The sequence below is a fragment of the Aulostomus chinensis genome, chromosome 17 (assembly GCF_037954235.1).
Source record: "Aulostomus chinensis isolate RoL2024-O1b breed Wild chromosome 17, RoL_Achi_v1.0, whole genome shotgun sequence".
In the NCBI taxonomy this organism is placed as follows: domain Eukaryota; kingdom Metazoa; phylum Chordata; class Actinopteri; order Syngnathiformes; family Aulostomidae; genus Aulostomus; species Aulostomus chinensis.
In genome coordinates, this window is record NC_141336.1 from 19,746,151 (window position 1) to 19,765,123 (window position 18,973).

Below are 18,973 nucleotides of genomic sequence, written 5' to 3' on the forward strand. Positions count from 1 at the left end.
AATCAGACAGGCATGCCGAATGGGAAACAAAAAGAAGTCCGTCGGCCGTAATTAGGTAAGACAATGCCTCGGACTGTTCTCAGCTGGAGATGTCGCTGGGTCTCTGGCCGCTCACTGCCAACAAGTTACACTTCTCTCCAGGCCCCTAATAAGCCCCTAATCGTCTTTCCGATTCACACGGACAGTGGCCGCCATTGCCTCGGTGGCTTCTCTCGCTCGCTCTCTCGGACCCTAGTTCACCCCTCTGGAAATATGGATCATCTATACAATTTTACAGTTCTCAGAAAGAGTGATTGTGTTGCTGGAGAGTTCTGGGGGATATGGTGGGGGGGGGGGGGGGCGGGGGGGTAAAGCACACCGTGATTCATATCCTACTTTATTCCCCATATGTTATAAAGAAAAAGAGAAGAAATTGCTGTCAACGAAATTTAAAGTTTCTATAACTTTAAGAACGATTTTCTGATACTGTTAAAGTGCATTTAATTAGTTATATTTGCATATTAATCACTGATCAAAGGGAGCCTGCTGAACACTTATATAACTAGCGAATACTGCTAATAACGACTCTGGGTTGCCAGGTTGTGAAAAATCCCTTTAGTTGGTGTTTATCCTGCAATATGACATTTGCTCTTCCTTTCTGGGAAGAGTCACCCGCAGTCAACATGAACAGCTCAACAACAACAACAACAACAAAAACTCATAAATTGAAGACCTGGTGACTTTTTTTTTTTTTTAAACTCCCTGCTTATTTATAAAGGTGCACAACTTGGCATCAACCATTAATGGCAGTACTAGAGTGGGAGATGAGTTTTCCCATTAAGTACAATAACTGATTTTTCATTGAGAGTCCCCCTATGACCTTGACAGTACGAATGCAATTTTTAACCTTTGAACCCCTCCAGAAAATATGATCGATAACCCAAACAAGGGATTTGATTTGATTAGAAACTGCAGCTGATCACCATGACACAAAACAGAAGAATGTGAAGCCTGAGCCTTGTTTCATGGGGATTACTTCTGTAGGCCTATGTTTGCCTCATATTTTTGAAACTTTGGCCGTATTTAATATAAAAATCTGAAAGTCTGTAAGTCTCCTTCAAATGAAAAAAGTCAAGCACCATGTTTTGAGGCCCCTGATTTTATCGCTAGGCTAACCGAGCTTGAGCCACACACGTTGCAACTTTCCCTGGTCCCCCCTAATAATTACAGTCAAACATTTACTATCCACAAATAAACTAATGAGCTGACAAACCTTCAGTTAGAGCTGTCACTGTTTTCACTGCTAACTTATCACATCATAAACACTGTCCTCTGTGTGTGTGTGTGTGTGTGTGTGTGTGTGTGTGTGTGTGTGTGTGTGTGTGTGTGTGTGTGTGTGTGTGTGTGGAGACACATGTTGATGCTGGCTGATGCACATCGATCAGTCTGCTGAGTGTTGACATGGTTGGTGACCTGACATTCTCAATATGGTGCTCGCCCTGGTGGCTGCCTGTCACCCGCAGTCTGGCTCCTCAAGAAGCGGGTCAGTGTCTTAGAGCTGCTCATCCATATAGAGGGAGGGAGGAGGGGATCTGTGCTCCATCCATCCATCCATCCATCCATCCATCCATCCACAGAGCTCTGCTTTGACCTCACATAGCCTTTGTGCCCCGACAAACGTCAATCCGATGTGCCCTGAGTCCTTAAATTAGCCGTCAATTAGTGCAAATTAATCAAGTGCTCGCCCAATTAAGCAATGCCGAGGGGCAGCTAGCAAACATGCCATTGTGGGGGAGCCATGAGAAAGCCTGCAAACTTCTTTTCTGGGGCATCACATCACATCACGCCCTGCGAGTGCTTTGGGAAAGCACAAGTTCCGGCTGTGTTTGGGTTTGTTCCCCCTGACTCAGCTCTACATGTGTGCTGTCATCAAGTGGCCCGCACCTGCCTGGATGTCTCTGGCCTTTATTAACTCATTTTTAAAGCACCACATAACCTTGAGCTTCCCCGCAAAGAAAACTGTGCTATTTAGTCATTAAATGCAGCTCTTCACTGTAGTGTTGGTTTTCTTACAGCAGGAAAGGCTGATGGCGTATCTCTTGGGGGATAGTAGGGCATCTTGTTAACGCTGTTTACGCCTCCAACACCAGGGGGCGACATTTTGAACGAATTGTGAAATTAGGCTGTGCTGCTACTGTTGTTACGCATGACTTGAGCATCACCACAGCTAGCGCCATACTTTCAGGGTTTTATGTCTGCGACTTCTGTAGTCTGGTCTATCAAGCTTCTTTTTTTTTTTAATTGTTATTTTTGAAGTTAGCATCCGCCATTTTTAAGGCACGCTTCAAAATTTGCACGTGCATTATTGAAAGCTGTATTTGTTTTCAATGTTTTACAGAAAACACGTTTTGAAATAATCTCACTGACTTTGAGACGAGCCAAATGGAATTTCGTGAATTTATTTTCCCATTTTGTTCCTGCACCACTCTGTTTCCCTCAGCATGACAAAATCCAGCTTTATTCCTGTAAAAGCTAACATTGCTAGCTGCTTAAATTGATGGTTTAACATCACTGTTAGCCATTAGAGGTAGTAGTAATTAAATTATTATAAATTATCTGGCTTCAAAATGCTTGAAAGCCTAAATAAGAGGTTTAATCAACCTTTAATTATATAGAATATTTATATATATATATATTCATTAAATTTCTTTTTGTAGGGATAATAAAACACAAGGAAGGACATGTTATGATGAAATGAATACAATGATCAAGAAAAAATACAGAGTGGCAGTGCCACCCAACATGATGCTAACGGCAGTGAGGCAGGTCAAGCTAGTAAACAAATCTATAAAGGTGTTCGTAATAATGATAATAAAAAAAGATTTCATTACATTTATCAGCAAAAATGTGAATAATATTTACATTTATGCAAATGAAGAGTGTAATTTAATATGCTACATTAGTGACCGTTTAATGTAAAGTAAAATGTCTGACAACATTCTTGAACGTCACATAGCTCTGTTAGAAACAACGCATATTTGCGTGACGTTCACACAAAAACAGCAAAGCATGCTGGGTTGTAGAGGCGAACGAACAAACAAACCAACCAACAAACAAACAAACAAACAAAAATGTCCAACAGCTGTTTGCTCTTTAATCTGCATCCGTCAGATCCTGCTGTCTTTGATGGGCCCCCGCAATCCACGCACGAATGACTGAACTAAATCTTCCCCTTAATCTAGAGCCGAGCGAGTCTCCTCCTCTGCATGTAAATCAGCACGCTGTCATTTTCATAGCAAGTGGATTATTGCAGAGAGAGAGAGAGAGAGAGAGAGAGAGAGAGAGAGAGAGAGAGAGAGAGAGAGAGAGAGAGAGGCTCGACCAACAAACAAACAAAGATGGGGGGGGGGGGCGGGCTTCAAGTTGCATGTATTGACGGGTCATCCCGACTCACCCCTCCATGTTAATAAACGACTTGATCCCAGCAGGCCGATGCCCTCATTAGCATATCCTAATAACATTGATTTCTTCATTAATAGAATTTCCTCTTAATAGGCCCTAATTAGATTCAGCCAGTAATTGCAGCAGCAATATTTGTCCCCTTCTTAATGGTTTGCAACTGCTTGATATGAAATATGACCGCGCGCCTCACGTCACAGCGTGGACCCTCCGTGTTTTTGACCCCTTTGTTCGTCCATCACAACTTTGTTCCTGTCGTGGTTGGAAGTGAGAGGAAGGTCTGCGTGCGCGAAGGAAACGGAAACCAACAGCAAAATCGCGTTTCAGCAGGCAGGAGGTTAGAAACGGCCTTTAAGAAATCACGCATCCTCCAGGTTTTATTCCATTACAGTGTTTGAAAATCAATTCTTTTATTTATTTATTTTTTAGTAAATTCGAACAGGAAACAGTTGACTTGGCTTACATCTTTTTTCCAAAAGACATCATCACAAAAGAACCACATTTCCTTTTTAGTTTTAATAAACTTCTATATTTCAAAGACAAAAGAGAGAAAAAAAAAAGGCCTTCATTGTTGCCCGGGGTTATAAATTAGAATTATAGAATACAATTTTAACGATGCTGCGATAAATATTATAAGAAAATGTGCCAAGTCACATCAATAATACTTCGAATAACAACAGTAACAATCTCTTTATGGAGCTCTTGGCCCACGCGTGCTGTATCATTCTCTATCTCCTCCGAGGAAATTTCCCTGAGGTTTAATCTGCTCTGCTGGCTCTGCTGCTGCGGGATTAACGCTCTGCGGGACCGTGCGGTGCAGACTGGGTCCATATCGTCCACCTGTCGTGTTTTGGGAGGGTCTTTGATTTGGCTCTCAGAAGCATCTGGAGATCAATTATCCATCCGTGTGAGCCAGTGTTTGAGCAGAGAGATCATAGATGACTGCACTGCTGTGTGTGTGTGTGTGTGTGTGTGTGTGTGTGTGTGTGTGTGTGTGTGTGTGTTCGTGTTCGTGTTCGTGTTCGTGTTCGTTCGAAAGGTAAAATACTAATTTAGACAAGTCGATTGAGATGATTTTCTAAACATACAACATTTGAGACAGTCTATCTAGGCCTGTTTCCTGCAGAGAATTTATACACCTACTATTTTATTCATGAGGTTCCCCGCGTGTTTTTGATATTTATTGTCTCTAAAATACAGGATTTGAAGAATCTCGCTGTCTTTTCTCTCTAAATCCCGGCGTCGTTCTCTTTCTAGTCAGGAAAATGCCGACGTGAGAGTGAGGGAGTCTAATGCATCCATGATCCACAGGAATCCTGAATCCTGGCAGCTGATTGGCTGCTGGGCCCTGCCTCTGTTGGGATGGACCTGTTGGATAAAAGGACCATTTTCTAAAGGACCCCTGTGTGTTACGGACGACCATGCACTGGGGACCAGCCAGTAAAACGCGATTATAAGAAATAGGCCTTTTAAGCAGCATCGCAGACACAATGACGGGGAAACCGGGCGCGGTGCTGTCGGAAAGTTTGAACACATCGGAGAGAAGCTCTGTGGGTGCAAATGGAGGCAGCCACCAGCCGAAGAGCGGCGCGACCCACCCGCCGACCAGGTGCACCGGCTTTGGCATCCAGGAGATACTTGGGCTCAATAAGGAGCCGTCTATGGCCCCGAGGAGCCCTTTAGGCTCGCTACCAGCCGGGGCGCACCTGATCGCCGCCAGGTCCGTGCTGGGCCCCGCCGGCGTGAGTGTCGGTATGGGATTAATCGGCCACGGAGGAATTCCATCGTTTTATAGCCAACCTGCATTTTTGGAGACGGTGCTGTCGGACGCGCACGACGTTCACCTGCAGCCCCACAACAGGTCCGTAGGGCCGCTGGACACCAGCCAGTCTGCGAGCTCAGGTGATGTGCAGCAGTGAGCAGCTGCAACCCGGGCAGAAGCTCCTCACCACACACGCTGCTGCTGCTGTGGGCGGTCCAAAGACGCGCTAACACAGGAAAACGCTTGGTTTTGATAGCGTTTTGGTGTCAGTTATTGCCTTAATATTCAATAGTAGCTAGCAATGAAGGGGCAGGATTGCTAAAGTTGCTGACATCCATATTATCGTCGTTTTCATTGTTTCAGGCCTTATTTTATGACAGACATTGGACAGCTGAGCACTGAATAAGATGACGCTTCTAAAGTTGAATCTAGAGGCCACTTTATTATTGGTCCATTATTGCTATTATTATTATTATTATTATTATTAATATTATTATTATTATTATTATTAATTGTAGTGTTTTGTGTGATTAAATGAAAACAAAAAAACCCTGTAATTATTTGTCTTAGACTCCAACAGTTCCCCATTGTGAAGATTTCATGACCGTTGGCTCCTGTGACAGCCAGGCTAAAGGTGAACTCTTGTTTCTCTTCATCCAGACTCCGAGGATTTGTCTTCAAGTGAACGAAAACTCTCAAAGCCTTCAGTTAGTCAGAGCAAGAAGCGCAAGAAAAGACGTCACCGGTTCGTCATGATTTCTTATTCCTCGATTCATATATTACTATTTTTTTTTAAATTGAATTCTGAGAAATCCCAATTTTTTTTATTAGTTTATAGATATTTCAGCGTTTCTAGGGAGCGTTCATCCCATCCGTGCGCTCTCGCAGTTCCTTCTATTACTGTTGACACTAATAACTAATTAGCAGTTGGCGTTTATTTTCTTCCGCTGCTGTCACTTCTCCATATCTTCTTAAATACTAGTAAACGCTGCTTTGATCGGGTTTAATTCTTTTAATTAAATAAAGCTCACTTGATTGAAATTGCCAGTTATTTCGTAGATTCAACGCGGTGTCCTCTTCGAGATGTACTTATTGAATCCCTGTGTATTTTTTTTATCATGTTAATTCATCACGACCACCTACAAGGAAAAAAATTAGTTTGCGTTGTGGAACTAAATGTATTTTTCTTTATTGGTATTTTTTTCTTCTTCCTCTCTTAATCTTTTTTGTCCTCTCCGTGTTTCCAGGACCATCTTCACCTCCTATCAGCTGGAGGAGCTGGAAAAGGCCTTTAACGAGGCGCATTACCCGGATGTTTATGCTCGAGAGATGCTGGCCATGAAGACAGAGTTACCTGAAGACAGGATACAGGTGAGCCTCCAGCTTCGAAACTGCCCATATTAGGGCATTCCGTTTGTAGCTGCTGCCTGGATTCTGCTGTTATGTTTTGTTTTGTTTTTTTCCCCCCTCGTCATTAATTATTTGACTCAACACACCTTAAATCAGCAGCGTGTGTGGCGTTTCAGGTCATTTACTGAGACAGATGGGAAAACGTTTACTTCACAATTCTACACACAAGTGTCACAAATTTACTTGACATCTTGGTTTAAAGGATTTATTTATACACACATACATATATATACATATATATACATACATATATGTGTGTGTGTGTGTATATATATGTGTGTGTGTGTGTGTGTTTGAGAAGTAAAAAATATCTATTAGCTATCTTTGTAAAATGAATGAAGGACGCACGAGCCAAACAAGTGCTCCTCCTTGGTCACGTGGGAAATATTTGATTAGTTTCTGTTCATAATTAGTTTGTGTGGATGTGTGGTTGTTGCTTAAGTGTAATTTCATATCTCCATCCTGGAATATTTGGGAATATTTTGGAATCTTTTGGGGGAGTGGGGTGGGGGGTGAAGGCCTGCATGTTCCATCTCTGGTGGGGGGGGTGGAGGGGGGGGGGGGTGCGGCGGCAGATAGATCCCCGTAAATCGATGTGCTTACGCGCGCCTCCTGTCCCTCCCCGGTCCGCTCTCCTGCAGCCTCTTCCAGGCCAGGGGGGATCATCTCTCATCAATTGGATGTGAAACAATTTGTTGCGAGGAAGGAAGGAAGAAGCTAACGACCTAATCAAGCTATCAAGGCGGAAGGAGATTGCGGTGTGACCTGGCCCATCCATCTGCCGCGCTGCCTTTTAATCTCTTTCTCATTACTGCAACATCGCAGCCGCGAATAAATAATACAAGCAGATAAATAAATAAATAAGCCGCTTCTCTCCTAAATAAAATTAACACCCTATTTTCTCATTGAGTGTAATTAGTTAAATCAGACGAGCTCGGGGAGGCTGCTGCTGCCGGGGAGACGCAGGGAGTTCAAATGAAATAACTACATTGAATTTATTAGCGCGGGTCAATAGCGCTGCTCCCCCGAGTCCCGGTAGTTTAATTTCCCGTGATATTTGCCCGCCTGCCCGCCATCGATTGGGCCTGAAATTAACTTATTTTTCAATCAGCCTCGGCGTGCCCCAGGGTCGCTCCTCCTCGCAGCTTCCACAGGCTTCTTTTCAAGGCCAAGAGAAAGCCATTCCTCGTAATATAACTATCATGTATGAAATAAGGTTATCATCAGAATTACCAGAGGAAGGAAAAAAACCGGGGGGGGGGGGTGCTTGATCATTTCCAGTTTAACGTGTGTCCCCCTTCCTTGAGTCTTCTTGCCTTTTTTTTTTTTTTTTTTTTGAAGCTCTCCCTTCGACTGTGTTTAACAGTCGTGTTGAGCTACGCAGTCACAGTTTGATCTCCGTGCTGCAGCTGCCAGGCGGTCTGCAGGGTCTGGAGCCGGCAAACTGGAGCATCCTGACGTGTCAGAGCGTCTGTAACGTCACCGCAGGACAAGCGAACACCTGCGGATGAGCTCTGACAGCGTGGCGGGGACCCCTCCCACCTGTAGCTTCTAGGAAATCAATGGGCTCAGTCAAAAAGAGAAAACAGTTGCGACGCAAGTTCCAGTTTAGGCGTCAAACTCGGCCTCTTTTTAAAAAAAAAAACAAAAAAAAAACAACAACCGCTCAAACCATAGAAACAGCATCTAAAGAAGGCGAGGGAATCGTGAAGTGACGGTGTGAAGGTCAGGAGCCAATGCAAAGAAGTCTTCACATCACGTGAAAACGGCTGCGGACGACCAAAACGCAATTATGAACTCCTTATTTAACAATTATTATACAACCGTTTAATCACATGATTGCCAAACAGAAGTGGTGGATGATAACTCATTGATAAATAATCATTGGGGGCCCTGTTGAAGAGTCGCAGGGTCGACCGATGCAGGATTTAATACCAATACTACGAAGCTGAAAAAAAAGAAAATCAGATATCAGCAGAATGAAATATTTTAAAACTGATGCTTCCAATGTGGTTATCAAACATCTGTGACAAAGACATGTCAAGTATTGTATCAACAAACTTTACCGTCCAAAAGTGATGAAGTCAGCACAGTGGAGCAGTGATGTCACTTCCCCTATCTTAATAACAGGAGCTGGAGTGATACTGGAATTTTTGGAGCGCTCATGCTGCGACTGATATTATTATTATTATTATTATTGTTGTTGTTGTTGTTGTTGTTAAAAAATCAAAAACTCAGCCAGTTTTGCAATGTTCCCTTCAACTCGGTCATCAAAAACTTCATGAGAGAACTATGGAACGGAGGCAGGATAGTTCACTCTTTGAAAATCAACTTTACAGTCCGAGAGGAAATGATATCTCTGAAATAGTAAATATCAGCTCATTACCCCAAGCATCCTTTTCTTAATTATGCTTTTGGAAGAAAAAAACAAAACAAAACCCCAAAAAAACCATGGCAGACTGTTATCGGCTGAGCGCCACCAGCAACATAAGATTATGATTTTAAATGAAGCTTATAATGATCTGAACTCCTGTGAGGTCAAAAGAGCCTCTAATCTCTCCAGGGCTGCCGTTTGGTTCGCTCATCGCCAGTCAGACGTGATCAGGATCACCAGCCTCAGTTGCTTGCAGACCTGCTGGAGACACCCAGCTGTTTCAAAGATTTCATAAAATTAGTTTATTAATCAGAGATTTGATCCGTGCTCAAAGGGTCAAACCTTTCCATGCTCAGGTGTTCCGCGTATAGGCTGCGCAGCATTGTGGAGGTTGACTTCATGAGGTGGTGCTAACCAACACCTTGTTCTTGCCGCAGGTTTGGTTTCAGAACCGCAGGGCCAAGTGGAGGAAGAGGGAGAAATGCTGGGGCCGCAGCACAGTGATGGCAGAGTACGGGCTGTACGGTGCCATGGTGAGGCATTCCATCCCTCTGCCCGAGTCCATCCTCAAGTCTGCCAAGGATGGCATCATGGAGTCCTGCGCCCCCTGGTTGCTCGGTGAGGCAGCTTTCACACATCCAGCATCACTCTCAGCACCAATCTTCAGTTTCTACGGAGACCTGGAGAGGCCATAAAGGGAATTTCCCTTTTATTTGTGGACACGCAGAGAGAGAGAAAAGAGGCTACAAGATTTTACTGGATCCCTCCATGTAATTTGTGGCCACAAGATAACAATTTTTCACTTAATTTGTATTTGTGGCCACAAGATAGAAGTTGTTCCCTCAATTTAGGAGAACTAGAGAAAAACTCCACTAAATATAACTAATATAACTAGACTGAGGGAATAAGTTAGATGTTGTGGCCTCAAATTAAGTAAATTGAGGACCTCCAAAAAATGTTTTTTTTAATGCCCACAAATGAATCTCTATGGTCACTCCAGGGCTCCGTCAGATTCTGATGATATGTGTGTGTATGTATGTATGTGTATATATATATATATATATATATATATAAAAATATAAACTGGAGCCTGATGCTGGTCATGCTTTTCTGTTGTCTATTCCAACCTTATATTCTAAACCAGAACTATCTTTGCTTGCTGTTTTCAGTTCAAGATGGCTTACCAATCAACAGACGCTATTCTAAATCTGAATACCCGCAACTTTTTGCAGGGATGCACAAAAAATCCATGGAGGCTGGAGCTCCACCGCCACCGCCACCGCCACCTCCACCGCCACCGCCATCAGGAAAGTGTGATGAGCCCATGAAGCCGAGCTCTCAGAGGGCAGAAGATTCAGAGGCAGAGGAGAAGAGGTCAGAGGGCAAGTCTACCATTTCAAAAGAGGAACTGAGAGAGAACAGCATTGCTGCACTCAGGGCCAAAGCACAGGAGCACAGTGCCAAAGTGCTGGGGACGGTTTCTCATGACAGACTGCTGGAGGGCAAACAGGAGAAACAGGCGGCCCAGGAGAACGCCAGCGATTGCCTGAGTCTGGCAGAGGAGGCAAAAAGCCCTTAGAGATTATTACCTGAGGACTCCTAGCGAAGGCGGCGGCCCGGCTGCTCTCAGCATGTGTACGGACTTAACCAACATAACTCACTGTTTTCTCTGCAGTGAGCTCAACCATCGTTCTCTAAAACCGGCCTGCGTCTGGACTTCTCCGGGAAGAAAACATCCGGCTGGTTCGCTGTTGCTGTTCGCACAGAAGATGCAAATGCACTTTCTCAGATTTACTTCCACACTTGTTGCTTGAGCAAAGTAGAGAAAACGAGTGGGAGTATCAGTGTATGTAGACCCTGCAGGTGTATGTATATGGAGCCAGAGGAGTCTGGTTCTCTTCAGTATAACATGGACGACCAGTGAAGATTTACATTTCATTCTTAATGTTGCTTGTACAGTTACGAATAGCGAGATCTGAAACAGGAACCATCCCACCGACAGTTCTCTTGTAGAGACAGAAAGTATTTGTTGTCCAATGTTGCGCTGTATATAATTGATATATTATCCTCCCTCATAAGGCGCTCGTCTTGAAAATGTTTGTGTTTCATTTCAAAGTATGTATAACTCACAAAGCTTAAAACAAAAAACTCCTTTTATTAAAAGTGACTTTTTGGTGTCCATTCTTCTACTTGTCTTCCGAAACTGTAAAAAAAACAACAACAAAAAAAAAACTGAGATCACATGATCAGAGTCACTCTATCTCAGTCCGGGTGTTGGAGGAGCTACTTGTTGTCTCTTGATGCTCTGCTAGCTGGGCTCATTAGAGGGACAGTCCCTCCTCTCACGCTTGAGGTAGTCCCTGTAATCCGTCGCAGATGAGAGCCTTCAATTTCAGATTAAAACTAAGGGACTGCTGCTTTTTGGACAGGAGAGTGAAAGCACCCGGATGACCTCAGCGCCGTTGCAAATCACTTTAATAGACGCTATTAGCAGCCAACACTTAAGCCGTGTCATCCTCTTATCCAAACACTTATCCAGAGTCTAACAGCTTTATTTGTCGGCTGTCTTCATTTCCCCCCCGAGCTGCTCCAGTGTGTTCATGAAACTTGTATCAGGCTACTTGAAATCAGTTTTATAACACGTCCATGCGGGCGCATTTAGCTGTAATCCATATCGCATTTTACTCTTCATCCTCAAATGGGGCTTTCTAATGAGTTGAACAATTTAGTTCCATTCCAATTAGAGCAGGAGCACTTTCAAAGGCCGGAGGAGGACTGTTATCAGTATGCAGCTGCGCGTCTCGGCACTGAATGGCTCTCAGATTGGAACCATAATGTCACCGGATGGGGAAAAGGTTGCTAATTACATTGTTGACAGAGAAACGAATACATACGATAATTAATTATGAAATGGACTTTAGAACGGCAGGATGATGGAAATGTTCACCTGGGAAAAACAATTTCGGATTAAGTGATTATGTTGACTGATATTGCAACTTTTGGTGATTTGTGATATTGTAACAACTGTCATTGTTCATGTTTGAATGAAAAAAAAATCAAATTGAAATGATAATGGTGCGATTTTTTTTTTCTTCAGGTATTTGTACCAATCAAATATGTCTTCTTAAGCCGGTGGAGTCCCATCAGGCTGGGATATCGCCTCACTGCAGAGATAAACTGTGTCTCTTTAGCAATTATTGCATTTCCTGCTATTTGGACATTGCACCACAGACCATATTGTCATTCCTATAAAATTAAAATAAATTGCTCAGCTTCAGTGTAAATTTGAGGTCCATTTTTGAAAAGATGTTTGACCGGTTTAAAAAGAAAAAAGTCCCAAATGAGTTTCGACGGATGGGAAGCTCAGGCTGTAGATTAATAACAAGTATTGTTTTACCTAGAAACTTAAAATGAGTGCTGAAATCCCACATTTGTGTTTTTGGGGAAGAGATTTAAAAAAACAACCATTGAAGATTGTGCTTTATTAGTTAAAGGCAATATTTCTAGCACTGGTTTGCAGCGTTGGTAGCGTCCTGGGTGAGCTGTTGTCCTCTGTTGGAGAATAGTAAAGCCCAGAACAGCAGCATGCGGCGTGCTAACATTTCTCTTCTTTATTTAAGAGTTTTTCAGGATCCCGATCATTTTTATGATAAAAACTGAGGGGATGTGCATATGCTACTATTCTTTATCTACAGAACAGAAAGTCAATTCTATAAACTTCAGCTCTACACAGCCTGACTTTTCTGGCTCTCGCCTACGGTGCCACTCAAATTTTGATGTATTGATCTGTAAATGATGATTACTGAGTACTTTTTAGCAAACGTATCTAATTCTAACCTGCGCAAGCTCAGAATTTCATTTCGTCTAATATTCCAAGAGAATTAAGCTCATATTTTAGGCAACAAACCTCATAAGAAATTGAATTACTGCATCTATAAAGTGGTAAATCTCAGTCGACTAAACATTTGAGGCTGAGTGAGTTTTTCAGCAGACTGAGCCCTCACCTCCAAATTCAGTTATTGAGGCCAAGACATATACAGAGGGAGGATTATTCCTCTAAGTGCAAAGCTATTTAATCCTCGGAGAGTGGAATAGGAGGGTGTGATACAGATTTTGTTGAAGATCCATCTGTTTGTGTTGGAGACGGGGAGGTAATTCACCGTACGCCTTATGATGGACAGTCTGCTTGTTGAAGACCGTCAGATCAGCTCAGTCCAAGCAGAGAGAGATCAGGGGAGGTTTATGGAAAGATTTTGACTAATGCAATATTAACATTCAGTTTATTTTGGATGGAGTTATGTACAATATGATTTTATTTGGTGGGATTAAGTGCATCTAAATCATATAAGGAGGACTCTTAGCTGCCAGAGTTGGGATGGAACACTGGATGGAGTGAGAGGGTGGAAATGTTGGGCTCTTCTGCCCTCTGCTGCACGGATTTTGCAGTGCAAGAGGGGTGGACTTGCTAAAGGCTGATCCTTCAACACCATGTAGCGACACAACACAATAACATTCACACACACTTTCATGCACTTTCGATGCATCAGGAGCATTTAGGGGTTAGCATCTTCCTCAGGAACATCATGAAACAGTTTCTAGACCAGCTTGGAATCAAACCAGCAACCCTCCAATTATTAGATGGCTGCTTTACCTTCTGAACAATCCTGCCTTATTTGTTCAAATAGTGGAAGTCTGGTGTGTACTGTAATTAGAATTTACGAAGCACACAATGGACCTCTATTCCTTGTTTTTGTCTGGTCAGGACGTTGGATTCTTCAACATGCTAGCAGGCACTGGGTTACTTTAAGTATAAAGCACCAAAATGTGTTTAAGACTCAATTCAGTCATCTGACACTGGAGAGATGACAATGTATTTGCAAAAGACAAATGAAAACATCACAATAACAAATTTTAACATGACATGAAATACAGCGCAGTCTGTAATTTATTTAGTGGACAAAAACAAGTTTTTGAGCTTGATATGAAATGCTGGACCTTTCAAACCTTTTTTAGACACTGACATTGTTTTAGGGTGGCACAGTGGTGCAGTGGTTAGCACTGTGGCCTCACAGCAAGAAGGTTCTGGGTTCTAGTCCCGGCTCCAGCACAGGATCTTCCTGTGTGGAGTCTCCATGTTCTCCCTGTGCCTGTGTGGGTTCTCTCTGGTACTCCGGCTTCCTCCCACAGTCCAAAGACATCAAGAGGGGACGAGGCTGATTGATACTCTAAATTGACCGTAGGTGTGACTGTGAGTGTGAATGGTTGTCTGTCTGTATGTGTTGGCCCTGCGATGGACTGGTGACCTGTCCAGGGTGAACCCCGCCTCTCGCCCGAAAGCCGCTAGGATAGGCTCCAGCCCCCGAAACCCTTACCAGGATAAGTGGTAGAAAATGGATGGAGATTGTTTTCTACATTATATTCTACTGCGTGTGCTCAGATTGTGAAATTATTTATAGTAATAATACATACATCATTTATTAGAAACAAACAGCAATAAACAGTGCGCCTGCAGCATCTACTGTCAATCATACACAGTAGGTTATGAATACATCAATTTGGGCCACCATGCATACACACACACACCAGAACTAGATGGTATTTTTAATCACATAAGTACAATGTTGAAGTATCAGTACTTCGCTCAAGTGCTTGCATTTAAGGGGACTTTGTATTTTTACTTCACTACATTTCAAAACATAGACTTGACCTTTTACTTCACTACATTCTATGGTGTGTGTGTGTGTGTACGTATGTATGTAGGGGATACATAGGGTGTATACTGTACGGTGCATGTTTATAAATTTTATATGCCTGTTTAATCATTTCTAATGCATATGCATGTATTTGCATACTTACATAGTCACACTGATTATATATCATAGATGCACGTGCAGAATTCATCTTCATGTTCTTTCATTATTCATTTGAACCTTTCTTATATCGAAATTCTTGGAAGCTTTATATTCAACAGTACAACGTTTAGCCACATGGTGGCAATCTTGAGCTATACAACTGTGAACTGATACACATGTTCACATCACATATTACAGTCAATCCAAGAACATTATGTCCATCTTGAATCTGATTCATATCTGTCAGGGTGTAAAAAGGATGATATTACAGGCTTTTGAGAGCTCATGATCTGATATCTTGCTCAGTATTTGTCATTTCTTGTCACTCTCCCGGTGCTCCCAGTGATGAGGCTGTCTGCTGTGGATTAATGGAAGCAGGATGGATGCTGTGGCTAAATGAACTGTCCCCGCTAGGGTTGATTTCATCTCCAAGGTTCATTTCTCCAAAGCCTCCCACGGTTGATCACACAGTTCCCACCAACTCTCGTTTACACTAGACTGGACAAGAATCATCATTTCTCCACAGAAATGACTGATCTGAGTTTGTGGAGGCTATTACTCCTCTACTTGTGTGATGATAATACTAACAACGCCTCCACAAGCCTCCTCATAAGGCTGGTGATGGAAGCCTGCTGTCCATGTCTGTTGAATACAGTAAACAGTACTTTGTTTTCCCACCTGCTGACGTACCACAGCTCAGCCAGGATACCAGCTGTCAGTGCTGCCCAGTTTCATAGATCGGTCTTCTTGTGAAGTTGACTGCTTATCTCAGAAAGATTTATGATGCGCAGCCTTCAGAGGTCCACCGCAGATCCCCTCCAGCCTTCAGCGGACCATCTGCAACCAGCAAACGTTGGTTACGGCGGACAAACAGGAGAAGACTCTCCAAGAATAAGAGCCAATGTAAATCTTATCTGCTTTGACACTGGCACTAAAAGACGCCTGTAATTGTGAAGGACATTAGAGACTTGGAGTAGGCAGGAGTAAAGACCTACTCACCGTGGTACAGGATTCAGTGACATCTAGTGGTCAAACACAATACTTCACTCCCCCATTGCAAGCCCCCAGGCTAGCAGGACCTGCCGACATTTACGAAAATTTGGGTTCTCACTATAAAAAACTATTAGCCAGCAAAAGTAACCACTTAAGAATCACGCAGATGCACTGATTGTTATCCCCATCGAACATGGCTGCGACCATGTTACTGCAACTGTACTTGAGGAAGACACTGATACATCGAAATACTTCCAATTCCAACTTCCATTGTAAATTTTGCATGAATTAAATGCAATAAAAGAATTCGAAACGACTCTTGAATAACACGATGATGGTCTTTGCAAGCTTTTACGGCTCTTTTCTCAAGATGCGAAGCATAAAATGAAATAAATAAAATGCTTGTTTTCTGAATAGAGTTCAGTGAGGTCAGTTAGAATAAGTCAGTTACAGAATGACACAAGTTGAACATTTTCAGCTCATTCATTGTCCTGCATCCCAAGATTGCCCGTATCGGAAAGAAGGGGGATACGATTCAAATCTCCTCTTCTCCATAACTCTGTTTTCTTGACCCAGCTCTCTTTACTTCCTCCTCTGTGTGAGATACACCCACAGCGTGCCTGCACAGAGGTTCATCGCTGCGGTCGCCTTGACAGCTGTCTTCAGCGTTTCACTCAATAAAAGCCAAATACGTTAAGCAACCAATGCAGCTGAATAAAAAAAAACTTGCTTCTTAGCTTGTGGAGAGCTTATATATGTTACTTCAGGTGAAATTTAAACACTTGTGACAAATACAGAGAAAACAACATGCAAATGAGCTGGTGTGATCATTGTGGGCTCCAATGAAGGCAACCCGCTTTAGATGTAGAGGGTTGAAAGGCAAACGCAGCGATCAGTGATGAAAACACAGTTGGGAGCCTGATAGGAACCTGATAGGTTCCTTTAAATCCTTCAGTTTGCACATTTTTTAATATTTTCAGTGACATCATCCCCCCCCCCCCGCTAAGATAATCTAATAAGATTTCAAATAAACTGAAAAAAACAAACAAACAGAACTTCAATGGATTTTTAAATTTCATTTAAGAGGATTTAGCTGGTTGGCAGACATACAGCGTGTTAGTCACTATTTGATTTAATATCATCTTCCCAGTCTCTTCATATTCTTTGTCTCAGGATGTGACATCAGTCTTCTCTTTGAAGTATCAAGTTCTCAGGTTGCAATTAAAAATCATCGCATCTCTTTGCGTCTTATCTGAAAGCTGCACAGATGCTTCCTCTGGCACAACATTGCGGTTTTATGGACCCCTCGAGATGGACAAAAGGGTCCAGTTGGTACATATCAGGAGAATAGAAGTATGAAGAGATAGTCGGTGTTCCCTTGTTGCTCAGCAGTGATAAGTGAAGACAGAAGATGAGGCTGTGAGGCCTTTATCAGCCCAAAGTGCATCCTGGTAAAAACTGGCTCCAGAGAGAGAGAGAGAGAGAGAGAGAGAGAGAGAGAGAGAGAGAGATGTTGCTGTGCGACAAAGGTGTAAGGCCAGATAAGCATGTATGTGTGAAATTCTTCAAAGCTTAACTTGGATGTGAAAGTGGAGTTTGAAAGCAAGACAGAGGGGTGGCGATGCTCTGCAAACCTGCTGGGATTTGTCCTGCTGAATCTCTGCATGCTGGGAGACACCATCAGATCTCTTACTGAAGAATTCTCTTCTCCTTGCTCTGAAAAAGAAGCCAATTCCAACCCTCCCGGTTCAGCACTGTCCCGTGTCAGCATGACCAGCGAGTGCATTCTGCTGAACCGACTCGCTCACTCTCATCAACACGATTCAGGGAGCGAGGAACCAAAAGTGCTAGAGTTTGTCTTGTTTTTTTTAGCTCAAATTCAGTGGTTATGGTTTACTCAGCATATGACTGGATATAAAAGACGTGGGTTGTACCAGAGGATGCACTTGAGAGCTTCTACATGGACATTTTCAGGCATTTTTGCTGTTGTTACTCCTCAGTCAGTGTTAGCTTTGAGCTAAATGCACGTGGCTGGCTCTGTCTGCATTCTGCAATCCCAAAGACAGATGCCATCACTCGGTTCACCATCAATCAAATGCTCGGCAGGAGAACTAATGAAGTGTTTATTTCTCCAGCTGCATAAAAACCTCTTCTAGATTTACGTCTGATCTCTGTTGAAAATGCTCCATATTGGAATCTCAAAGAGGAGCGGTCATACAGTTCTATTCTTTGCCAGAGGCGCTGTTGGTGCGTCTGTTGACCTAGAAAGTGTCCCTCGAATAATCAAATATACATTAAATGTATCCGCCTGCACTGAAAGTGATATCTGGATGAACTTCAAACAGCATACAAATATCTGGTGTCTACTGAATGAAGTTTGTGGCTCTAATTTCAGATCTGTCACACATGACGGAGCCAAGAGGTTTCTCCTTTTTTTTTATGAGCTAGCCATTATTCCCCCAACTGCTCGCAGTTTCATGACATTCATTTCCACACTCCACATTCATGTCCTCCCATTGTGGTTTCGGGTGGTTAGCAATGTGTTAACTGAACTGGTGCGGTCGCGTTTTATTTTCTGGGTCTTTTCAAATGCAGTTATGGGCTACTGATTACTAAAGTGACACATTTATTTACCACGGCGACACAAAAAGTCAACTCATTGCGGATCTTAAACAGTGAAAATAAACACAGGAGCTACCGTGACTGAAACAAGAACAGCGAAAATGTTTAAACGCATATAAGGCTACAATTTCCTGTCGTCTTATTGGGAAAAAAGAGCTTTGTACTGTTATCTACTGACTTGTGTAGTGCGTGTTGGCTGATGCTTCCTCTGCTACGATGAGGGCCTGTGTGTCAAGTACGGACCGCGTGAGGATATGCAGCCTTCTGTTCTTGAGGCCCTTTAAGAGGCTTGCATTTTATTTCAAGGAATGGATTTGAAGAGGGAGCCAGCTGGGTGAGGAGGGATTGTGATCACGCTCTGCACCCTGCATCTGATACGCGCATATATCAAGGAGACAGAGGGAAGGTCACAGCCAATGATCAGAGACGCGCTCTTCAATGGCGTCCTTCCTTGCAACACCACTGTGTGACTGAGAAGGCGAGGGAACTCTCCGCAGCACCGCTGTGCGATTTATGCGGCTG

General features: G+C 43.0%; 1 protein-coding gene across 2 annotated transcripts; it reads left to right on the forward strand.

The window, feature by feature from the left end:
• Positions 1–4,776: 4,776 nt before the first annotated feature.
• On the forward strand, positions 4,777–12,214 carry vsx2 (visual system homeobox 2). Of its 2 annotated transcripts, none has more exons than XM_086182348.1 (5): positions 4,777–5,340; positions 5,861–5,945; positions 6,448–6,571; positions 9,422–9,602; positions 10,154–12,214. In XM_086182348.1, exons 1-5 carry the CDS (start codon positions 4,929–4,931, stop codon positions 10,561–10,563), a joined length of 1,212 nt encoding a protein of 403 aa, XP_086038474.1. In that variant the 5' UTR covers positions 4,777–4,928; the 3' UTR covers positions 10,564–12,214. The 2 variants fall into 2 exon arrangements, with proteins under 2 accessions (XP_086038474.1, XP_086038475.1); XM_086182349.1 differs by having other exon boundaries at positions 4,778–5,340; positions 10,217–12,214.
• Positions 12,215–18,973: the final 6,759 nt, after the last annotated feature.

Coding starts and splice junctions, on each gene's coding strand:
- vsx2 (XM_086182348.1), top strand. CDS start 4,929: ATGACGGGGAAACCGGGCGCGGTGCTGTCGGAAAGTTTGAACACATCG. Junction 5,946..6,447: donor CGCAAGAAAAGACGTCACCG/GTTCGTCATGAT, acceptor CCGTGTTTCCAG/GACCATCTTCACCTCCTATC. Junction 6,572..9,421: donor TACCTGAAGACAGGATACAG/GTGAGCCTCCAG, acceptor TTCTTGCCGCAG/GTTTGGTTTCAGAACCGCAG.